A 20,087-nucleotide genomic window follows, 5' to 3' on the forward strand; every position below is an offset into this window, starting at 1 on the left:
AATTATAGAAGAAATATTTGAATTCAAGACTGATTCCCTTAACTGTCCAGTTACATAAAGTAAATTTAGAATGTGAGCTGAATATGGATTCTATAACAAGTTCAGAACAAGATCAAGTTCTGATATGGCTGAACTGTGGTGTATGATCTGAAAATTACAAAAAATAATAAATTGCTCGATTTCTGTTTCTGATGTCTTGTATTTCTTTTCACAAACTTAGGTCTGACCTTTCTGACAGGATATTTTTTTTTCTTCCTGATATGCAGCTCATGCTAGATACGTGGAATGAATCCATATTTTCAAATATAAAAAATAGACTTCAGGACAGTGCAATGAAGCTAGTTCATGCTGAAAGACTAGGAGAAGCTTTTGACTCCCAGCTCGTTATTGGAGTTCGAGAATCATATGGTATGGCTTCTTGCACACACTTATCTGTTGCCTCCTCACTTTAGTAAATGAATTTTCTTCATACAGAGTTGGCAGTTGTGGTGGTAGGGTTGGAATTATCTCAGCATTTTGTACTGATTTTTTTTGTTGTGCTTGTTTATACATTATACCAATTAAATTTTGTTTATAATCATTAACTTCTAAGTGATTTACCTGTGTATCAGTTACTGCAAAATCAATGTTTTCAAAGAGAAGGGTACTTTTTGAACTTTTGGGGTTGTACATATAGCTTAGTCTGTACTCCTTTACATGCTGTTTCTGATTCTTTAGACAGTTTGAAGAAGAAATGCTAAACAGGCTACATTTAAGAATTTCAGTCTTTTTTTTTTTGTTGCGGAACAGATTAGTGTGTCTGAAACTTCTGTGATATTTCACCTTTGCCTGCTACTTTTGAAAGCTTTTCAGCCTGTTGAACTTGTGGCTAATATTCGCTTAAACAGCTTTTTATAGAAGTCAAGTTCTAACTTTTTTAAAGCATATTCCATTTAATGACTATTAATTTCTCTGTAAAGTTGAGAGGAAAGTGGAAGCTCTTTTCCAAATATTGCAAAGCACTGCAATAAGCTTGCTGTCTCTATTCTTGTAAAACAGGGCAAAAAACTCTAAAGAGGGAGACATTGTGATTCCAGGAACACTTTCCAGGAAGCTTTTTGTTCCGCCAGGTGGAGAACTTCTCACTTTATTAGGCACTATTCTGAGCATTTTTGTTCCTTCCTTACAATTTTGTAAATCTGTGTGTATTTATGGTTACCCAGTTTGAGTGTCTGAAGTGCTGGAGCTAAGTATGAAATTTTTTTCTAGTTTGTCATAGTTGATCTAAATGTTTCTGGGAACAAAGATTGGATAAATTTGCCTTTGTGATCAGAGTCCATTTATCAGATATTTCAAATTGTTCAATTCATCCTTTTAATACAAGTCTCACTCTCTCATTGAAATTTGCTTATTATTAGCCACATACATTTCTAAGACTTGACTGTAAGTTTGGACTTTCTCTTTGCAGTTAACCTTTGTTCTAATCCTGAAGATAAACTTCAGATATATCGGGATAACTTTGAAAAAGCGTATTTGGATTCAACAGAGAGATTTTATAGAACACAGGCTCCTTCTTATTTACAACAAAATGGTGTACAGAATTATATGAAATATGTAAGTAAAAAATTCTGTTATAAATTTGTAATGAACATGTTAGTACTTAAAATGATTGCTGTTCTACTTTTGCACAGGCAGATGCTAAACTAAAAGAAGAAGAGAAAAGAGCACTACGATATTTAGAAACAAGACGTGAATGTAATTCTGTAGAAGCAGTGAGTATAATATGTAAAAAAATTGTGTTTCATAGTGATATAGTGTTATATTGCATTTTTTCATTTTGTGTTATGGTATTATTTGATAGCAGTAAATTGAAACTGTTTATTTTTTGTTTTTTAGTCGTAATTATTTGTTGCAAAAACATGTATTACTTTCCAATCTGGTAATCTACAATTTCTGCAAGTGTTTTAATAGTACATGTAGATCAAAAGTTAAAACTGAAGGGCAGGGTTTTATTCTTTCATTGGTTTTTGTTCTTTCATTTTAAGTTAGGTATGGTGGATTTTTTTCTTATGGTTAACAGTGGATGAGAATCATGTTTGAAAATAAACCGTCAAACAGTTGGGCAAGGAATTTCTCAGTGCTTATGTAGAACACCTGAAAGAGTTATTGTTCATTGCAATCAAAAGGAGCAATAGAAATTTCATTAAAGCTTTAATATATTTCCTCTTAGGCTGAAATATGGCCATTTAATATAAAAGATGGGGTTTCTTTTTTTCATTCCCCTTCTTCCCTCTTCAACAGTTTTTTACACAGTTCAGGTTCTAGAGGAAGATTTAACTGCACTGACTATGTCATAATTGTCTGTGTTGAAATTAGTTCAGGAAACAGGTTATTTTAAATAAATACCTTTTAAATCTGATCATTGTTTTGAAGTGGGTCAAAATGTGCTTTACACCTTTTGTTAAGCTGTGAGTCATTCATTTTGTGCAGGTATAAATTGTAGCCAGCATAAAGAGGCTGACAAAGGAGACACGGTCCCAACATGTACAGGCAGTTTCTGTTCTAGACCTAGTGCCTTGTTCAAGCCATCCAGCCTGGTCCAAATAGGGTATGCTGGAATGAGAACTATTCTTAGCTCTTAGCTCTTAGATGTATACTTGGAGATGAAGTAGGGTAGTTACTGTTCCAAAAGTGGTGGCTCCCTTGAGAGAAAAGAGTCGACAGAAATACTAAGCTCATTATTGGTGGGAGGAGACTTTGCCACATTTACTAACCTAAACATTCTGAAGAAATACTGTTCCCGCATAGAAATTTTCTGTTCAAACTGCACATATATGAATCAGTGAATGAGTTAATTATTTTACATAGCTGATTGTTAAGAACAAGTTAGATTTTGTGTCATGGCAAGCTTGAGACACATCAGACTTCAGTGTTCAGATGGCTGCTTGAGCTAATCCTGTGTTTAATGTGTTTCAGCTCATGGAGTGCTGCGTCAATGCCCTGGTGACATCTTTTAAAGAGACTATTTTAGCTGAATGCCAAGGCATGATCAAACGAAATGAAACAGAAAGTAAGTGGCTTCAAGAGCAGTGCAGGGTGAACCCTGCATGAACTGCATAAAAATAGATTTGTGTGTAGATATATCAAATTACTGTTTTTAATAGCTGATGTTAGTGTTCCCCATAAAAATATTATTGCACATGAACAATCACACAAAATTACCATCATTGATTCATATTTTTTTCTATCCCTTTTGAAATCTATATACATGATACTCTAATTTGAATGAGTGGATAGCTCTAATCTTGCTTGAAAGAAAATATTTTGTGCTGTTTTCTTTATTTTTTCCTACACTTACGTGCATCATATTGACCAACTCTGGTAAATACACCATATATCTTTACTTACACTTTGAGTATTCCAGATACAAACATTTCCTCTTTGTTTCACTCCACTGCCTCTTTACAGCTGGGAAAAAAAGTGAAACATCTCTTTGTAAAAGATTTTTTTTTTTTTAAAGGCAGGGAGAAATTTTTCTTACTCTGATTATTGGTGCAGGACCTGTAGGTCAAATGAACAAAACCTCTGCAAGCTGTTCATGGGGTTTTATACCCAGTATATCAGTGTGAATATTGAAAGCTAGCTCTGCATGCCTTTTGAAAGTTTTCAGAAGTTTTTTTTCAACCCTGCTGCTAGAAATTGAGAAGTTAGTGTGGTTCAGAAGTCTTATGTTGGTGCTGTATGATAAAACAAACTAAATATGTCATTAAAATGTTATAATTCAGGTAGAAAAAAAAACCAAAACAACTGAAATCACAGATTAGTTTTTCTTTGAAGTCTTGGTATTGTGCAGCCAGGGAATATTTACTTATGTGTGTGGAGGTTTTCATTTCTATGGAAATGAGAGAACTGTTTTATGACTTAAAATATTATAGAAAATACTTCTAAAGCCAGCATTTAAGAAAATATTTGACCTCAAAACTATGTCATACTGATCTGTTCATCTAGTAGCATGATTTCTGGCAATAGTCCAGAGCTAAATGTAGAAAGCAGTGAAACTTGTTAGGAGTATATGTTACAGCCTTTGGGAGAATGCAGGAGGCTTATGTAAATACAGAGCTTCAGAAGGGTTCATGTGCCAAAGGACCTTTCTTTAGAAACCTGTTGAAATATTCACACAGCCCTCTCTTGTGGCTGTGTCTGTCCTGCAGTAGTGCTTGGTTACACTTCTGTTCAGTCTGTAAGAACTGTTTCAAATGTTTCAGTGAAGGGTGCAGGTGCAGATGGCTGAAACCTAATTATTAAAGACTGGAGCTATACATAGTAATGTATACATCTGATAGTGTCCTCTGCTGTGCTTTGCTTATGCATCTGACTTTCTGATATTATCTGCCCCAAAGAATTCACTGATGTTTTCTTAATTAAACAGCACTGACAAAAAAGGGCTGGTTTGATGGGAATTTTTGTCTATGAGCTGGGCACATACTTTTGTTATATTAAGTCATATTAACATGCTATGCAAAGACAGGAAGGAATAATATTTTCCAACTGAAATATATCAAAAATGTCATCACTTGCAAACACTTCAGAATTGACTTTGCGTTTTTGTTTGCTTATAGTATTAGGGAAGGGAGGCCTAAATTTTCTTCTTGAAATGCAGCAGAAATAAAAAGTATCCTTGGCTTTCATGAATACAGAATGAAAGGAGACTTAAAGTGCCCAAACAACTACAGCATTGATTTCTTTACTCTTCAGTGTCATGATGTATTCTGAGAGAAATTCCAGAAAAATACTCCTTTTGGTTTTGTTACTTGGAAATCTGTCTTTGAAGAATTTATGTCTTTTTGGATCCTGCAGTCTTAGGGATGCACCTGGAGTCTTCCTTTTGTATTGATTCTTAAGAGAAATAACTGATTTTTTTTTTTAAGTATTTGTGACATCACTACTCTACAGAAACAGATGTGGAGCCCTTTAATGTATCTTTTTGTTTCTTTTTTTGCCCTTTCTTCCATCTTGCTCTTTATAAAAGCATAGATTAAAAGGTCCAGTAAAAGTTGAGCTTTTTGGACTTTTTGTATGTAAAACAGTGCTGCCATTTGTTACAGCAGATCTAAATTGCACTGAGAATGCCTCCAACTACTTTTTTTTTCTGGTTTCTGAAACGCTGTCATTCAGTCCATTATGAGTTGTCTGTAGTGTCATTGCAAGATCTTATTCAATGTTGTTTGTAGTTTCCATTCCCTAATTTGCATTGTTATGTACTAAAAGGATTTTTTTTTCTTCTCTGTGCTTTTCTATTTGCTTCTGCAGCAGCTGTTGTGGTACAGATGATGGTAGCATATTTCATCCTCAGTGGTGTGGGATATTGATGTTTGTTGCTGACAGAAGTAATGCAGAAGAGAAAGCAAAGGCAGGGGCTGTGACTTTTCCTCGTTCACAGTACACCTAACATTGAGGAACTAAGCGAATCTATAATTTTTTTTTTTCTATCAAAAAAGAATCAGAGTCCATTTGTTCTACTTCATGTAGCAAAGTCTTTTGCCTTGCTGAGTTCAAATCCCTGCTCTCTTTGACCTGATGATCTGGTGACCTTAATCCCAGTGTTCTTTCTGGACAGCTTTGTCAAGATGATTATTGATGTTTCAGTATTTTATTTTTTTTTCAATCAGTATTGAAATATCTTCAATAAGTATACAAAAAGTATACAAATAAAGCACATCACTTTTTGAAGTTTTTGTAGCTTTCAGAAAAACTAAATAAACTCTTCGAGAAGAAGAGTTCACTGTTTACATTAGTCAGTTTTGGTTACTTCAGAAATTTGCAAACTTTTATAAAACAAAGCATTTGTAAGTGGTGTTGAAACATACACAAAGATAGATGTGTTTGGCTTTAAATTAAAATTCAAAAATATCTTGAATCCTTACAGTTTTCTGCATAAACTCCTGTAGGCTTCCAACTGAGAGACATTCTTGCCTAGGATTTGAAGGCAGTTAGAACCTGGACTTAATCCAAATTGGCATTGGCTTAGGGGGGTCTTATTCAAGCTTGTCCTATATGCACTAGCATACTATATTAGATACTGTATGCATAAACAAGTATCACACTGCAATAAATACATTTCTTGCCTTCAAAAGAATCTTCTTGTGGGACCAGAATTAGAACAGTATTTCAGACATTTTTCTTTTTAAGAGATGAATTGGATTATCTGTTCATCACATATTTAATGTTGCACTTGAGACATGCCTAGGAGAAATACAGGATATTTGGGGTTTATACAGGTCGTTGACTGGTGGCTTCATCAGTATCTGTATCTTTCAGAGTTGCATTTAATGTTTTCACTGATGGACAAAGTTCCGAATGGCATAGAGCCTATGCTAAAGGATTTGGAAGAACACATTGTTAGTGCTGGACTTGCAGACATGGTGGCAGCTGCTGAAACTATTACTACTGTAAGTGTATTGGGTTTTAGTAAAATAACAACAGGAAAACAACTTTGCAGAAGTTAAATATTCTCTATTTGTGGGACAAATGCATGAATGGAAATAATTTTTAAGATTTTGTGTTTAGAGATTAAATTTTGATCCACTGAAAGTTTAAAATGTCTTTAGAATAAATTTTTATTCTTTATGTTTTCAGTTGTGGCTTTAAAAAGTAAATTTAATTTTTGGTAAAGGTTATAAATCAAGAGCATGGCATGCTTATACAATACTGTTATGCTAGAATCCTAATTTAAAAAGCCTAGTCAGTTTTTCCAGAATTATAACTTCCTGATGAAATTAGAAATATGCTTTCAATCAAAGGAGTTGTTCAGTGTGGAAATTATAAGGGTTTTTTCCCCACTGTATTTCTTCAGCTTTTTATCATTGTTTTGTCTCTGGGTTCTAGGAGGCCCAGGTGTCTGCAGCAGTTAGGATGTGGCATGTGTCTTTTATTGATCCTTGAAAACATCCTTTAAAATAAAATGTTACTGTATAGTATTTGAAAGTTACAGATTTTTGATTTTTTTTTTTTTAATATTGGAAATACTATTCTGAAAGTCTGTGTTTAGGCCTACATGCTGTAGAACTCTTCAAAACAGAGGCTAAATATAGAGTGTAAATTAACAGTATGCAGGGTTTTTTGAGTACAGCATTTTTACAGATTAGGTAATTATGTGTATGTTCACACTGAATTCTGTGGAGCCTTTGTTTTTTTAATTTGATTTTTGCCTCTTTAGGATTCTGAGAAGTATGTAGAGCAATTGCTCACACTATTTAATCGGTTTAGCAAGTTGGTTAAAGAAGCTTTTCAAGATGATCCAAGATTTCTTACTGCCAGAGATAAGGTATGTGTTTCTGCTAGTCTTTTGTACACTCTTAAGAATTGTTGCAATTTCTATTATGATGTCTCCAAAACCTTTCCCATTCACTGTTAAATTTAGAAGCTGCTATTGCTATATTAAATATGCAGACTAAAATATTGATTAAACTTACTGCCAACTGAGGAGCTTTTAATTTCTATTGTAGTGCTGTATTAAGTCACATATATTCAGCTTTGTAATGTTGTAGAACAGAAGATGACCTTTGTATTGAGAACCATAATTCAGCAATAATTTGTGTTTGGAATTTACTTTGTATTTGTCTCATGACTTCAGACATGCAACCTGTTTCATGTAATGCCTTGCAAAGTTGTTGCTTAAAGGAAACTGGTATGGTAATGGAAAAGAGGAAAACATCAGTTTATTGGGAAGTTGAGTCATAGAATTTGAACTCTCAAAATAGAATCTGCAAGCTTTGGGCTAATAAAAAAATTTGAATTAATTCTATGTTACAATAGTGTAAAAAGAGATTAAATCTTTGCAATTCATATCAGAGAGAAATGGAGTGAAGCACCAGTAATCTAATTATTTTTCAGGCGTACAAAGCAGTTGTGAATGATGCTACAATATTTAAACTTGAATTGCCATTGAAGCAAAAGGGGTAAGCCATGTAAACTTTATGTGAATCAAGGTTTTTAAAATGTCTCTTCGAAAAGTAATGCTGTGTTTAAAAGGGCTTTGTGTTATTTGCATTGTGGAATTTCAGATTGCTTATTGACCTCTGGTAAGACTCTCTTTGTGTAGAAACAGATCAGTGAATAGCAGCCTAGTTCAACTTAAATTTATTTGTAGTATTTTGGGATCTGTTCTTTTATACTATGAGTCAGTTTGTTAGCTGAAGTTCATACTGGCTTCCTGGATTATTAATTCCAAAAACCTCAGCTGTATAACTCTGCCACAACTTCAGCAAAGGTCCTGGGGAAAAATGAGGCAGTAATCTTCATGGGAATAACTGTGGCTGATTAAGGTGTAACCATCCACAAGCTGTTTTCCACCTCCTCTTGTGCCAGTTGTGAGTGTGACCTGTCCAGCTGTTGCATTTTTGTTTCAGTGCAGGATTAACCAGGTTAGTTTAAGCAACTTCCAGTAGATTAGGCAGACCTGCGTGACTCAAGAAGAAGGACCATGCTTACAGTGCCCGCTCTGCTAACTCAGCCAAGAGAAGGTAGCAGTCAGTTAATTGATTGTTAACATTTACCATGTGATGTGCCACTTGAGTAGGAATTTGTATGAATTTAGGTGCTTGGGATTGCTTATATATAGTTTGTCATCTGATTTACTATGGAAACAGTTTCCCTTTCCAATTGCTTCTAGTTAGGGGTGGATGGTTATAAATACCTGTCCAGCATCTTGGTTTGTATTCTGGGTTTCGTTTTTTGGGCAAGCCTGAATAGGAATTAGTCTTTCTCCTTGTATTTATTAGAGGAATGCTGTCACAAAAGACTGGATCCCTGGTTTCTATACTTTGCATAGATGTAGGTAAGGTAGAGGAGTTTCTTGGGTATTTTCTTATAGTTTCCTTTCCTCTGGGACCATCCCAATTGATACCTCATTCAAACTGTTTCACTCCTAAAGTGAACCCGGACTAGTGGATTCTTAGAAACCACTGTGATTGTGTCTTCTGTTCAGCATTTTTCTTCCTGAGCACTTTGAAGTTTTCTGGATATGCAGCCTGGTTTGAGCAAAATGAAACTTCATCTTGCTTAGTCTTCTGTAATAGCAAAAAGACTTGTGATCTGCTTATACTTCAAATGGTCTTTAGGAGAGCAGAAGACATTAGCCTGCAGACTGCTTCATGAATTAAGAAAAAGGACAAGTTGTCTGAAGCGTGTTAGTTCTGTCTATACTAATCAATGAGAGGGTGAAATAATGAACAGGAAAACTAGATTCCTGAGCTTGCTGTGGGCCCTTGAGTAGCAGTCAAGTTGGTGCCATCTGACTCTAGGAATAGGGATTGGTCCTTGCCATTTGGTTTTATTCGCCATTCTAGGCACAGGTTCGGAAGGTGACCTGTGCTTGAAGAATTTTGAAGAACCACAGTCTGTCTACTGTAGTATCTTGTTCAACTTCAGTCTGCATTTAACTTCCTAGCTCTTAGTCCATCCTTTACAGCTGTGATGAAATATTATCCTGTTACTATGTGTTAGATGTGTTGAGTATTGTAGTCTGTGACGTGTGGTACAGGAGGCTATTCTTGAGACCTTATTACAGCATACTGAAGAGATGAGTGAAGCATTTCACTGTAGCATTTGTTAATTCTTTTCTGGAATACTTCTTTCCATGCAATATTTAGTCAGGTTCAAAATATAGTTTCACCTGTATCCTTCATTGTTACAGTTCTTGTAACAATGAACTAAAATTGTAATTAGTTGAAATAAGCTATAGAAGCTGTCTGAAACTGTTTGGCTATTTATTCTTTCAAGAAGAAAGGGTGTTATCCTTTATTTTTCATTAGTTTAACAAGGATACAAATTCACTGCCAGGATCCTTGCCAAGGGGATCAGGAGAGAGTGGTCTGTCTTGTTAACAATGTGACTACCCCAGAATAGCAGGATTCTGTTCTTCTTTTATCTAGCGTTGGATTGAAAACACAGCCGGAATCCAAATGCCCTGAGCTTCTTGCTAATTACTGTGACATGTTGCTAAGAAAAACACCATTAAGCAAAAAACTAACCTCTGAAGAAATTGAAGCGAAGCTTAAAGAAGTGGTATGTTTTTGCTTTCTAATTCTCAATTATTCTGAAGAACGAATTTGTTTGTTTTATTTCCTTATGTGGGTCGAGGCCTTGATCTTCAAAAGCAGTTATGTGAGGTGTAATAGTAGGAAAAAAGCTTATCATGTTATCAAGTGTGTGTGCTTAAATAATGTAAATTGTTCAGTGTTTCATGTGTTCTCTGTCAGTTGACAAAATTGGTATATTAAATTAATGTCTATATGAGACTGTAACGTATCACAATAACATTTGTCTAGAAAGTAATACAAGAGATTTTTACTTACCTGTGTCAATGTCTTTTTTGATTTAAGATAATTTCTTGATGTTTGACAAATGAAGAAATTGAAGGTGTGATATTATGAAACATTCATTTCTGATGTCTATGATGGTATTAACACAGTTGCACTTAAGGCGATGTCAAGTCGCCTTTCTCTAGTCATAGTCTACAGTGCCATTAGATCAGCATTCAAAGACTTGTCTGGTTGACAATGCAAATAAATATATTAAACTCTATTTTTGACAGCTTTTGGTACTTAAATATGTACAGAATAAAGATGTTTTCATGCGATATCACAAAGCTCACTTAACAAGACGTCTGATATTGGATATATCAGCTGATAGTGAAATTGAGGAGAATATGGTGGAATGGCTCAGAGTAAGTAGCGTCACATCTTTCTTTGGTTGTGCCTCTCATCCTGTGCTTGTGATTAATTAATATTCCACACTTGAACTTAAATATCCTCCTTGCTTTATTTTTAATAGGAGGCCACTCAGGACATCTTATATTTCCCTTCTATCTTTGTGAGAATAAAACTCTTTGGCTTTTCTCTAGTAGTGGCAGTGATAGATTTTAAAATATTTCACATACAGTTACCTAAAAGTTTCATATATTCCATATGCAAATAAGCAAAATGCAGTGTACTTGTTTAATTACATAAATAATTTGAGACCCATTCTAATTTTGAATTTTTATGTAGACTAGAATATTATTTGCATGCCTTAAACATTCCTTCAAATCTCAGAACTCATGGGTTCCTTAATGCATGCATATGTTCTTCAGCTCTTGAATTTCTTTAAAAGAATCATCCTATGCCCTTAAGGGATAACTACTTATGATCCATGCAAGAAACCCTTTATATTGCATTGCAGATTCACTGTTACTGTCGAGTGATGATACCAGTGTACCTCTTTGTGCTCTTAATTTATTCAAGTTTATTATTTTAAAAATAAAGCTTTTTGTTCATAGTTTTCTGTGTCACATTTACTGTTCTGTTTGTTTATGTAGGAAGTGGGAATGCCAGCAGACTATGTAAACAAGCTGGCTAGAATGTTCCAAGATATCAAAGTCTCTGAAGACTTGAATCAGGCCTTCAAAGAAATGCACAAAAATAATAAACTTGCTTTACCAGGTATTATTTTCAAATTATTAGTTACTTTTTATTTCTCTTAGTGAAAAATAGCTCTGTTAAATCTTAGGTTAAAAATTATGTCAACTGCAGGTTGAACAGTCTCCATGGCTGTGCCAAATCCCTCGACTGGAAGTGTCTGTTAGACTCTGCTTTCTCCTGCAGTTGATAATAGAGCTGTATCACTCTGCTGTGAGTTGTTGTGGGTTTTGCTTGTGAGCAGTCTTGTAGATGCAGATACCCTTCTCCTGTAGACAAATTGCAAGCAAGGGCTTGAATTGGCTGGGTGAATGCCTGAACTGCCTCCTTTTATGCCCTCATCATTCTTCAAGTGCTCCATGCTGTGCTCCTCCTTTATCTGCCAGCAGGAGAGCTAGATGCATTCTATGAAGAACTTAAATCATATTCTGAGATTGTTTCACTGATGAGAGAGGCTGAGGAACATTAGGTATTGAACCTACCATGCTGAAAACCATTGAGTAGTGCTTATAAGCATCAGCTGTAAAGCTGCACCAGAGTTTGAGGTCTGCGGCATCAAGCCAGAAACGCACGTTTCAATCAGTGCTGCTGGCAGAAAACCAGTGGTGCATAGAGTACCTAATGTTTAAGTAGGTAGACACCTTGCAACTGTCTGAAAATTCAGTCCTTCATAATTGTGTTGAGAGTTGGAAAAAACTCCAAAACATTATGGTTTATCTGTCTGTTATACCTGGAGATTCATATAATCCGATATCATCTTACAGCTGACTCTGTGAATATTAAAATTTTAAATGCTGGCGCCTGGTCCCGAAGTTCTGAAAAAGTGTTTGTTTCGCTGCCCACGGAGTTAGAAGATCTCATCCCAGAGGTTGAAGAATTTTATAAAAAGAATCACAGTGGTAGAAAACTCCACTGGCACCATCTCATGTCCAATGGAATTGTAAGTGTGTAGTTTTCATTGTATCAGTCTTAGTGACTTCACTCTGTGTATTTATGGCAGTAAGAAAGCTTGTGATCCAGACAGGCCTATAAGTAAAATTCTCATCCTCTTCACAGATAACATTTAAGAATGAGGTTGGCCAGTATGACTTGGAGGTAACAACATTTCAGCTGGCTGTGCTGTTTGCGTGGAACCAAAGACCCAGAGAGAAGATCAGCTTTGAAAATCTTAAACTGGCAACTGAACTCCCTGATGCAGAACTTAGGAGGACTTTATGGGTATATCCCTTTCTCTTGAAACAGATTGCTTCGTGATTTTTGTGCTCTAAAATACTGGATTAGTATTTTTAAAGCACTGTCTGATAACACTTTGAAACTGAAATGTGAACACCTTTCTTGGCAATTAATCAGTTGTAGTGCTGGCTCCATGCAATATTGCTGAGCACACACAGCCTTTATATTAACATATTCTCTCTACCCAGTGTTACTTCACAAGTTTTTGGAAACTGCAAGAATTTTTTGAACCATATGCTGCCTACAGCACAGAGTTATGATTGTGTTTTGTCAAGTGGGTCTGGTCTAATTCTAAGAAATGAGTGACAGCTGGTAAATATATGTTGCTTAAAAATAACTTCAGTGTTTGCTTTAGCAGACTTCCAATTATTTAGCTCACGAATAAAGAGAGAAATAATGTAAGTCAGACTTAACACCACTTCTGTAGCTGTGAGTTTGTATTTTACTACTTTGTATAATTTTGCCCATTTCAGAAGGAGATTTGGTAAACTGAGTCCCCTCTCTGACTTTATTAGTTCCTAACAAGGCTTTGTGGTTCCTTCACTACAGTCAGCAGAATTATGGTTGTAGAAAGTAGTTGTTTCCATTTAGAAAGTCTGGTGTTTTATTTTCATTCTTTCTCCCCTTCCCCTTTTCTCTGTAGTCTCTTGTAGCATTTCCAAAGCTGAAACGTCAGGTTTTATTATATGAACCTCAAGTCAATTCACCCAAAGACTTTACAGAAGGAACCCTCTTCTCGGTGAACCAGGAGTTCAGTTTAATGTAAGATGATGTTTGAAAAGTAAAATAACAATGTACTGCTTTATAACTAAAGGAATTCACTTTTAACTTAACCTTTGTTCTTGAAAGTTTTCAAAATTAACCTAGACACGTGCTTTGCTGCCCTACCCTCATTTATTTTGATAGTAGCCATGTAGGTGGTTGGACTAAATGACCTGCATCAGCTCCTTCAAACAAATGTTTTTATAATTCTAATTTCTGAAAATTAAATTTCTTACACTTAGGCATGAGGTGCAAAATTGGAGGCTTTGCTATGTCCCAGTTATGCAATAAGTCCATAAAATTTCATGGAAGACAGCCTGTAATCAGAGCACTAGTGCTGTATTGATTATTTATTACACACACACAGAATTTCAGAAACAGACTGGTAAGTTAAAAAAAGGAAGTGAAACTTTAATAATATGGTGTTCTGTCAAGAGCCAGGATTTTTGATGTGGCTCTCACCAGAGAGGAGTGTCTATTTCTTTGAGAATTGCAGTGCTCTTTTACTGGTGCTTTGAAAGCCTTTGAGCACAAGGTAATACAAAGAGAGAATGTCTAAGGGGTACATACTAGGTTCAGTGTGGTTTAATTGCTTCTGCCTGTCTCTGCTGTCAATGACTATGATGAGAACTCCTTGCTAGGAACCTCTAATTTTGTGCCTCATTCTCAGCAGCAGCTGGACATCTGGATCTGTGGAGAAAGAAATAAGTGATGAATCTGCTTTCCTGGGGCTTAGTTTGTTGCCCATGGCCATAATTCTTACTCCTGTCATCAGGATTCTGAGCTTTGGGAAATGATGAGAGGACATGACAGAATACACAGGCTGTAGAGAAAGTTTGTGGGTGACCACTGAAGGCTATCGGCTTTCTTCATTGCAGTAGATGGAATATCAACTATCAGATTTCCTGAACTTCATTGTAAAACCTTCCTCCAAAGATCCCTAAATTTATATTATTAAATTGAAATTCTGAAATTCTGTTGTTTCAGCTGCTGGATTTACTTGTAATGCTTGCTAGCATTATTTAGTTTTCATTGTGCAGAGACATTGGCATTGAGTTTTGATCTGTCAGATAGCGCTCTCACTAATTGCTAATAACCTATAAGTATCTGATCTGTCATGGTACTTGTTGCTGCTGTAATTTAAGTTTAACAGGAATTCTGTAATTGAAAGAGTTTTGGTTTTTGTGTTTCTTTTTCTTTTTGCTCACTTTCATGCATACTTTTTTCAGAAAAAATGCTAAAGTTCAGAAAAGGGGCAAGATAAATTTGATTGGTCGATTGCAACTTACTACAGAGAGAATGCGGGAAGAGGAGAATGAAGGAATAGTCCAGCTAAGAATATTGCGAACCCAGGCAAGTAAACTGCCAGAGGAATACAAAACTCCCCTATTGCTTTTGTTGCATTATCATACTGTAATTTGTTGTATTATCATTACATGCCCACAGTCAGATGTTGGTGTATGAAATGGGTGCCTTCGAATCCCATTGGAAGTCACTTCTGTTATATGACTCTGAATCCCTGTGAATACCTGATTTTGCATATGTGTTCGTGCACTTGTAGTTATTAGCTTCCTGTTCTGAAGTACCAGGTCATCATCTTCAAAGAGAACAAAGCAGATATTAAGCAGGTGGTGAAGGCATGACAGCAGCAGATTGGTTGACTGACACTGGCCACCACCATGAATAAACAGCATTGTTGATCTTGATATCTCTTTGGTCTGTATGAAGAGAATAATCTTGGAGGTGGGATCATGCTGTAGTAAGCATAAGAGGAAAAGTTGAAAAGTGCATCTTAGCTGTACAAACTGCAGCTTCCTGCTGTGTGGTTGATAGTCCTTCAGTCATCTACTCACATGAAATCTTTTTTGCTGACAGTTTTAGAAAAGCCTGAATTTTTTCTGGCATCGGGGATCATCACCTACAATGAAATCTCAAAAATCCCTTTTTACCTTCAAGTTTAAGGTCTGTTCTATCAGTCAGGTTGGATTGCAGGACATGCACATTGTGAGTTGTACCACCTGATGTATGACCATTCTGGCAACTAGGATTAATGCCTAGTTGTACTTATGAAATGAGTGACATGTTCTCAAGGTACATCACAAGTCACCTAGGAAACTGCATCTTCTCAGGGAGTGAGTGAATGCTTGGTTTTAGTGAGTAATTCACACTCTAGATATAGGATTTAACTGCTCCTTTAACTGGAATTGTCTTATATATTGCATCTTGCCAGTGCTTCATTCTCATCCTTTATCAGCTTCTTTGTAAAAGCAGTTCTATATAGGCTAAAAAATGCAGCGTATTTCTGATTTCTAAGGAAAAATACAGATTTCCTTGCTCTCTTGCCTTACCAGGAGCCTCCTATTAATGCTGTGTTCATTTTGTCGCTTCACCCAGGCATTTAAAAATAATTTTTCTTTTTTTCTTGTCCCCCACCAGGAGGCTATCATCCAAATAATGAAGATGCGGAAGAAAATCACTAATGCCCAGCTTCAGACTGAACTGGTAGAAATATTGAAAAACATGTTCTTGCCACAAAAGAAAATGATAAAAGAGCAAATTGAATGGCTTATAGAGCACAAATATATCAGAAGAGATGAGTCAGATATCAACACCTTTATATACATGGCATAATTGGAGGACTCTGCGGGATGCTGAGAACATAAATGGAAAGGTGCTTGGACAGACAGCTGCAACAGTTTGTACTGCAGAAGGACTTGTTTTGACTTTCGTTACATATTAAAATCCCTGCCTTACCTTACAGAGGACTATATTTTGCCAATCTCATTCAGCTAGCATGATGGCATTCCCTTCATGTTGCACACTTTTAACAGCATGCTGTTTTGTGGGAAACTTGCATTCATGAAGAGCCCATTGTGAACTTTTTAAAGTAGATTTGATTTTACACCCACCAGGAAGAATACAGGTTTGGGTTTTTAGATGACCAGTACTTGCACAAGGAAAAAATACTCAAATATTCATGCACTGAGGAACTGCTATTACTTTTGTTTTGAGTTTGTTTTTTGTTTTGTTTGGTTTTGGTTTTTGGGTTGGTTTTTTTTTGTTTTTTTTTTCCTTTGTAATGCAATTAGGTCTAGAAGTAGCACTTTCACTTTTGTGTTTTGGATCAACAGAGTAATGTACTGTCCATCTCTGATCCTTTTCATCTAATAACATTTGAGAGACACAAACACATGCATCACAACTGATACGTATTTGTTACAGTTAAAACCTGTTGGCTAGAGCAGTGCTTCAATCTAGTAACTGGATTTTAATAATTGACACATTAAGTGACATAAAAGTAATTCCAAGTCATTGGTGATATTTTTCCCCAAGCAAGAGATCATTGTTTTTAAATTGTTTCCTGTAAACAAGTACATATGTTGCTACCTTATTTGGATGGGTGATTTGCTATGATCCTTTTTGACAAGGTAAAAGTTTCTTGAATGATACTTCACTCTAAAAGCAGTTTTCATGGGTGGGTCTGCTATAGGAACAGAAATATTAAGTGTATTTCCTTGTACATTTAATATTTATATCTCAAATATTTCAGTATGACTACATATATCAGGATGCGTTAAAGAGTAATTTATGCACAACTCCCGCAGAAAGAGAATAGCATTTGAAGATCCCTGTACTCTTTCCTCAGTGGTCACTTTTATATACAGGCAAGTTTAATCCAATTGGACTAGTCAACATCTTTATATGAAAAACAAGCCCTCTGCTTTTTATTTTGTAACTGGTTGGGTAGGAAATACACTATTAATGAAAATGATAAAACGCTAAGGAAAATACTTTGTTCAGTGTATGTAGAGAGAGTGCCAAACACACATCAGGAATCTCAATTTCTTAATGTTACCTCTTCCATTCTCAATCATCTGAAGTAGTCATTTGGCACTGCCCTACTCTCTGCTGTTCTGAAATGTCCCAGCGTGTACTGGAGCGATTCCATGAGTCATAGGAGCAGAGTGCCTGTCTTAGGACAAAGGTAAGTTGCGCTTTATTCACTTCTGTATGAATATTTCTTCTATAAATTACAAGTGTGTGAAGTTACTTTTTAATTAACCAGTTGAACTACAACATGTAAAGGCGTCATCTTCTTTGATGAAATGGGGAAGAGGATACAATTAACTTTAGTCAAAAAAGAAAGCCTTCCAGTAAGTAAGAGGAGTTTTACTTTCTCATGGTTACAGTAAAGTATGCAGTAGGAGTGGTTTAAAAGCAAACTCTCCAAGAATAGCTGTTTGCACCCTTAAGCAGGCTGTGTGCTCTGTTACTAATGTAAATGCTAGTGTGACTGCCTGAGAACAGCGTGTACTTGGACATCTGTTTGAGTAAGAAATTTTTGGTAGTGAGGGTTTCATGACCAAGAGATGGAGAAATCAAGACCTGGCCAATTACAATTGATTGAAATCCTATGGCTTGTGTTACATGCTTCTATTGGTACTCAAAAGTAGATGCTGTTTAAAACTATTGCATCTTTTATGTTGCCCCTGTGGTGTTGCAATTCAGAATCAAAAGCAAGTGGTGCTCTGTGTAGTTAACCAATGAAACTATTTGAACATTAGAAAACAAAATTCTAATAAAAAACTTTGTGCTGCAAGACTTTCAGTCTTTGTAACTTGAAAGTAATAATGCTTACGTGGGATAACTGGGGAGAACATGACAGTCTGAGCACACTCCTCAACATGAAAAATTCCAACCCTTAACCAGAGAAGAACAAGTGTGAAATGGTCACATGGAAAGAGCTGCCAAGGGGATAATGCTAATTTTGAAGCCATTGGTTTAGATTTGAGAGAGAAGTTTGAGAGACAGCATCTCAGATACAGTTGTTTAGGAAGCTGGAATGTATGCCAAAAGGAAAAGGTTGCTAAAAGTTAAGGAGCTACACATTCCCTCATCTAATAAATACAATACAACCTAATTGTTACCTATAGGTTTCTCAAAACCTGGGATGGAAATAGAATTGGTAATGTGCCTATGACACGGTCATTTTTTCTTTAAATATATATCAGAAATGGATGTTGGGTTTTTTATGAAATCTGAGACAGACACCAGCAAATTTGTTCAAGATGCAGAATCACGTTTAGCGTCCTTCATCAGGTCACTTCACCAATATGCACTTAAAAACTAGTATCACCTGGGGCACAGGGAGATACCTGGGGTAAGCTGTTCTTTTGGGGAGGGTAGAGTTCAGATCTAAATGAAAACTGTTCTTCACTTGCAATATGGCAACAATGCACTTTTAAGGCTGCAATTTTTACCTATGAATATATATGTCCAAAGACCTAGCTTAAGGAGGTGCTGCATCTGAAAAACACGTTGCCACACACACTGCCACGGTGAATAGCTAAGGAATGAAATCTGGTGTAGAAGGGGTGGGGGGAAGTCACTCTTAATGGGTTTAATTAAGAAATACTGTTAAATCTTTGTCCCAACAACTTGATGAGAATCTCAGTTTCAATTCTGAAGTCTTCCATTTTCCTCTTTCCACAGTTGGTGTCCCTAGCTTCTACTTTTACTCATTTATCTTTCATTTGTTATGACTGTAATGCAGTTACATTTCCAAATGACAATGTGACTTCCTCATTTTCATATTTTTTAAATGAATATAAACGTTCTGAATGTTCACATCTTGCATTGATCTGCATTGGGATGCCATTGTCCTGTAAAGTGCAAATTTTGAAAATACAATTGGCAAAAAGATTTGATAGTTTTACAGAAAGATTTGCTATCTCAAACTGTTTTCTATTTTCATCTAAATGACTGGGATGCTATCTTTGTAATTCTTTAAGGTCATATTTGTGAAATAAACAATACATGAAAGCTTTCCTGTCATATACACTATATGTAGTCTGGAGTGTTGAGAGAACTCGAGTTCCTGAGTTGTAATAACTATCTCCGTATGGTATTTACAATTTTGAATGTGTGCCACTACCAAGATAATAATGCTGTACAATTTTGAATGGTGGTAGTTTCTGTATGGCAGTCCAGCTGAACTATTTTGATGTACTGCTTAATTTTTGAATTTTATTTTTTAAGTTGTATAATTTATTTTCTTGCAAAATAAAAATGTAATTTAAAAGACTACTCATTTAGCAAGGTATTTTGGTGTCTCAGCCTACAAAATTTTAAAGTTGACTTCAGGTGCTGTTCCTAAAAAATGCCAGTGTATTTGCCTGACTTCAAGTCCCAACATCTGTTACGATCAGAGTAATTCAAAAAACAAAAGTGGAGATTTCCAATTCTTTTCTTGTTAAGAATTTTTACATACTTAGGGTTATATGTAGGACTATTTAGTCTTGTGAATTCTATTTAAAGATGAGCTGTAGTCTTTCAGTTTCAGTGTATCAAAGCCTGCCATGCCAAAAGTGGCAGGGAGTTGCCTGATTTAGTTTATGGCATTTTTAAAAAAGGTTATGTCTCTGTGCAACTTACTGGGATGAACTTGGATTGCTGAATATTTTGGTTGATTTGTCCCTGGAGTTATTTACAGTGTGTGTCACTGAAAGTTACTGGTGTTGCCACCAGGACCTTCAGGTAGGTGATCCTGCAGTAACAGTGACATGGGAACAGTCGCTTGCCTGAAGGAGCGCTTTTAATGTAATGGCTTTTCTTCTCTGATTGTCCTTGCATTTTAATGAGAACCTCTTTTTACAT

General features: G+C 35.8%; 1 protein-coding gene across 1 annotated transcript in view; it reads left to right on the top strand.

The window, feature by feature from the left end:
- CUL5 (cullin 5) overlaps positions 1–19,517 on the top strand; it is a 31,829-nt gene extending 12,312 nt beyond the window's left edge. Inside the window, exons 5-19 of the mRNA XM_056492371.1 lie at positions 267–408; positions 1,448–1,593; positions 1,671–1,751; positions 2,956–3,049; positions 6,298–6,428; positions 7,196–7,303; positions 7,873–7,937; positions 9,912–10,044; positions 10,574–10,705; positions 11,336–11,459; positions 12,200–12,375; positions 12,492–12,653; positions 13,312–13,430; positions 14,660–14,783; positions 15,867–19,517. Of these exons, the coding sequence (XP_056348346.1) occupies positions 267–408; positions 1,448–1,593; positions 1,671–1,751; positions 2,956–3,049; positions 6,298–6,428; positions 7,196–7,303; positions 7,873–7,937; positions 9,912–10,044; positions 10,574–10,705; positions 11,336–11,459; positions 12,200–12,375; positions 12,492–12,653; positions 13,312–13,430; positions 14,660–14,783; positions 15,867–16,061 (1,932 nt within the window). The 3' untranslated portion in view covers positions 16,062–19,517. The remainder of the gene's footprint in view (positions 1–266; positions 409–1,447; positions 1,594–1,670; positions 1,752–2,955; positions 3,050–6,297; positions 6,429–7,195; positions 7,304–7,872; positions 7,938–9,911; positions 10,045–10,573; positions 10,706–11,335; positions 11,460–12,199; positions 12,376–12,491; positions 12,654–13,311; positions 13,431–14,659; positions 14,784–15,866) is intronic.
- Positions 19,518–20,087: the final 570 nt, after the last annotated feature.

This window comes from Oenanthe melanoleuca, chromosome 1 (genome assembly GCF_029582105.1).
Source record: "Oenanthe melanoleuca isolate GR-GAL-2019-014 chromosome 1, OMel1.0, whole genome shotgun sequence".
NCBI classification, from domain to species: Eukaryota; Metazoa; Chordata; class Aves; order Passeriformes; family Muscicapidae; genus Oenanthe; species Oenanthe melanoleuca.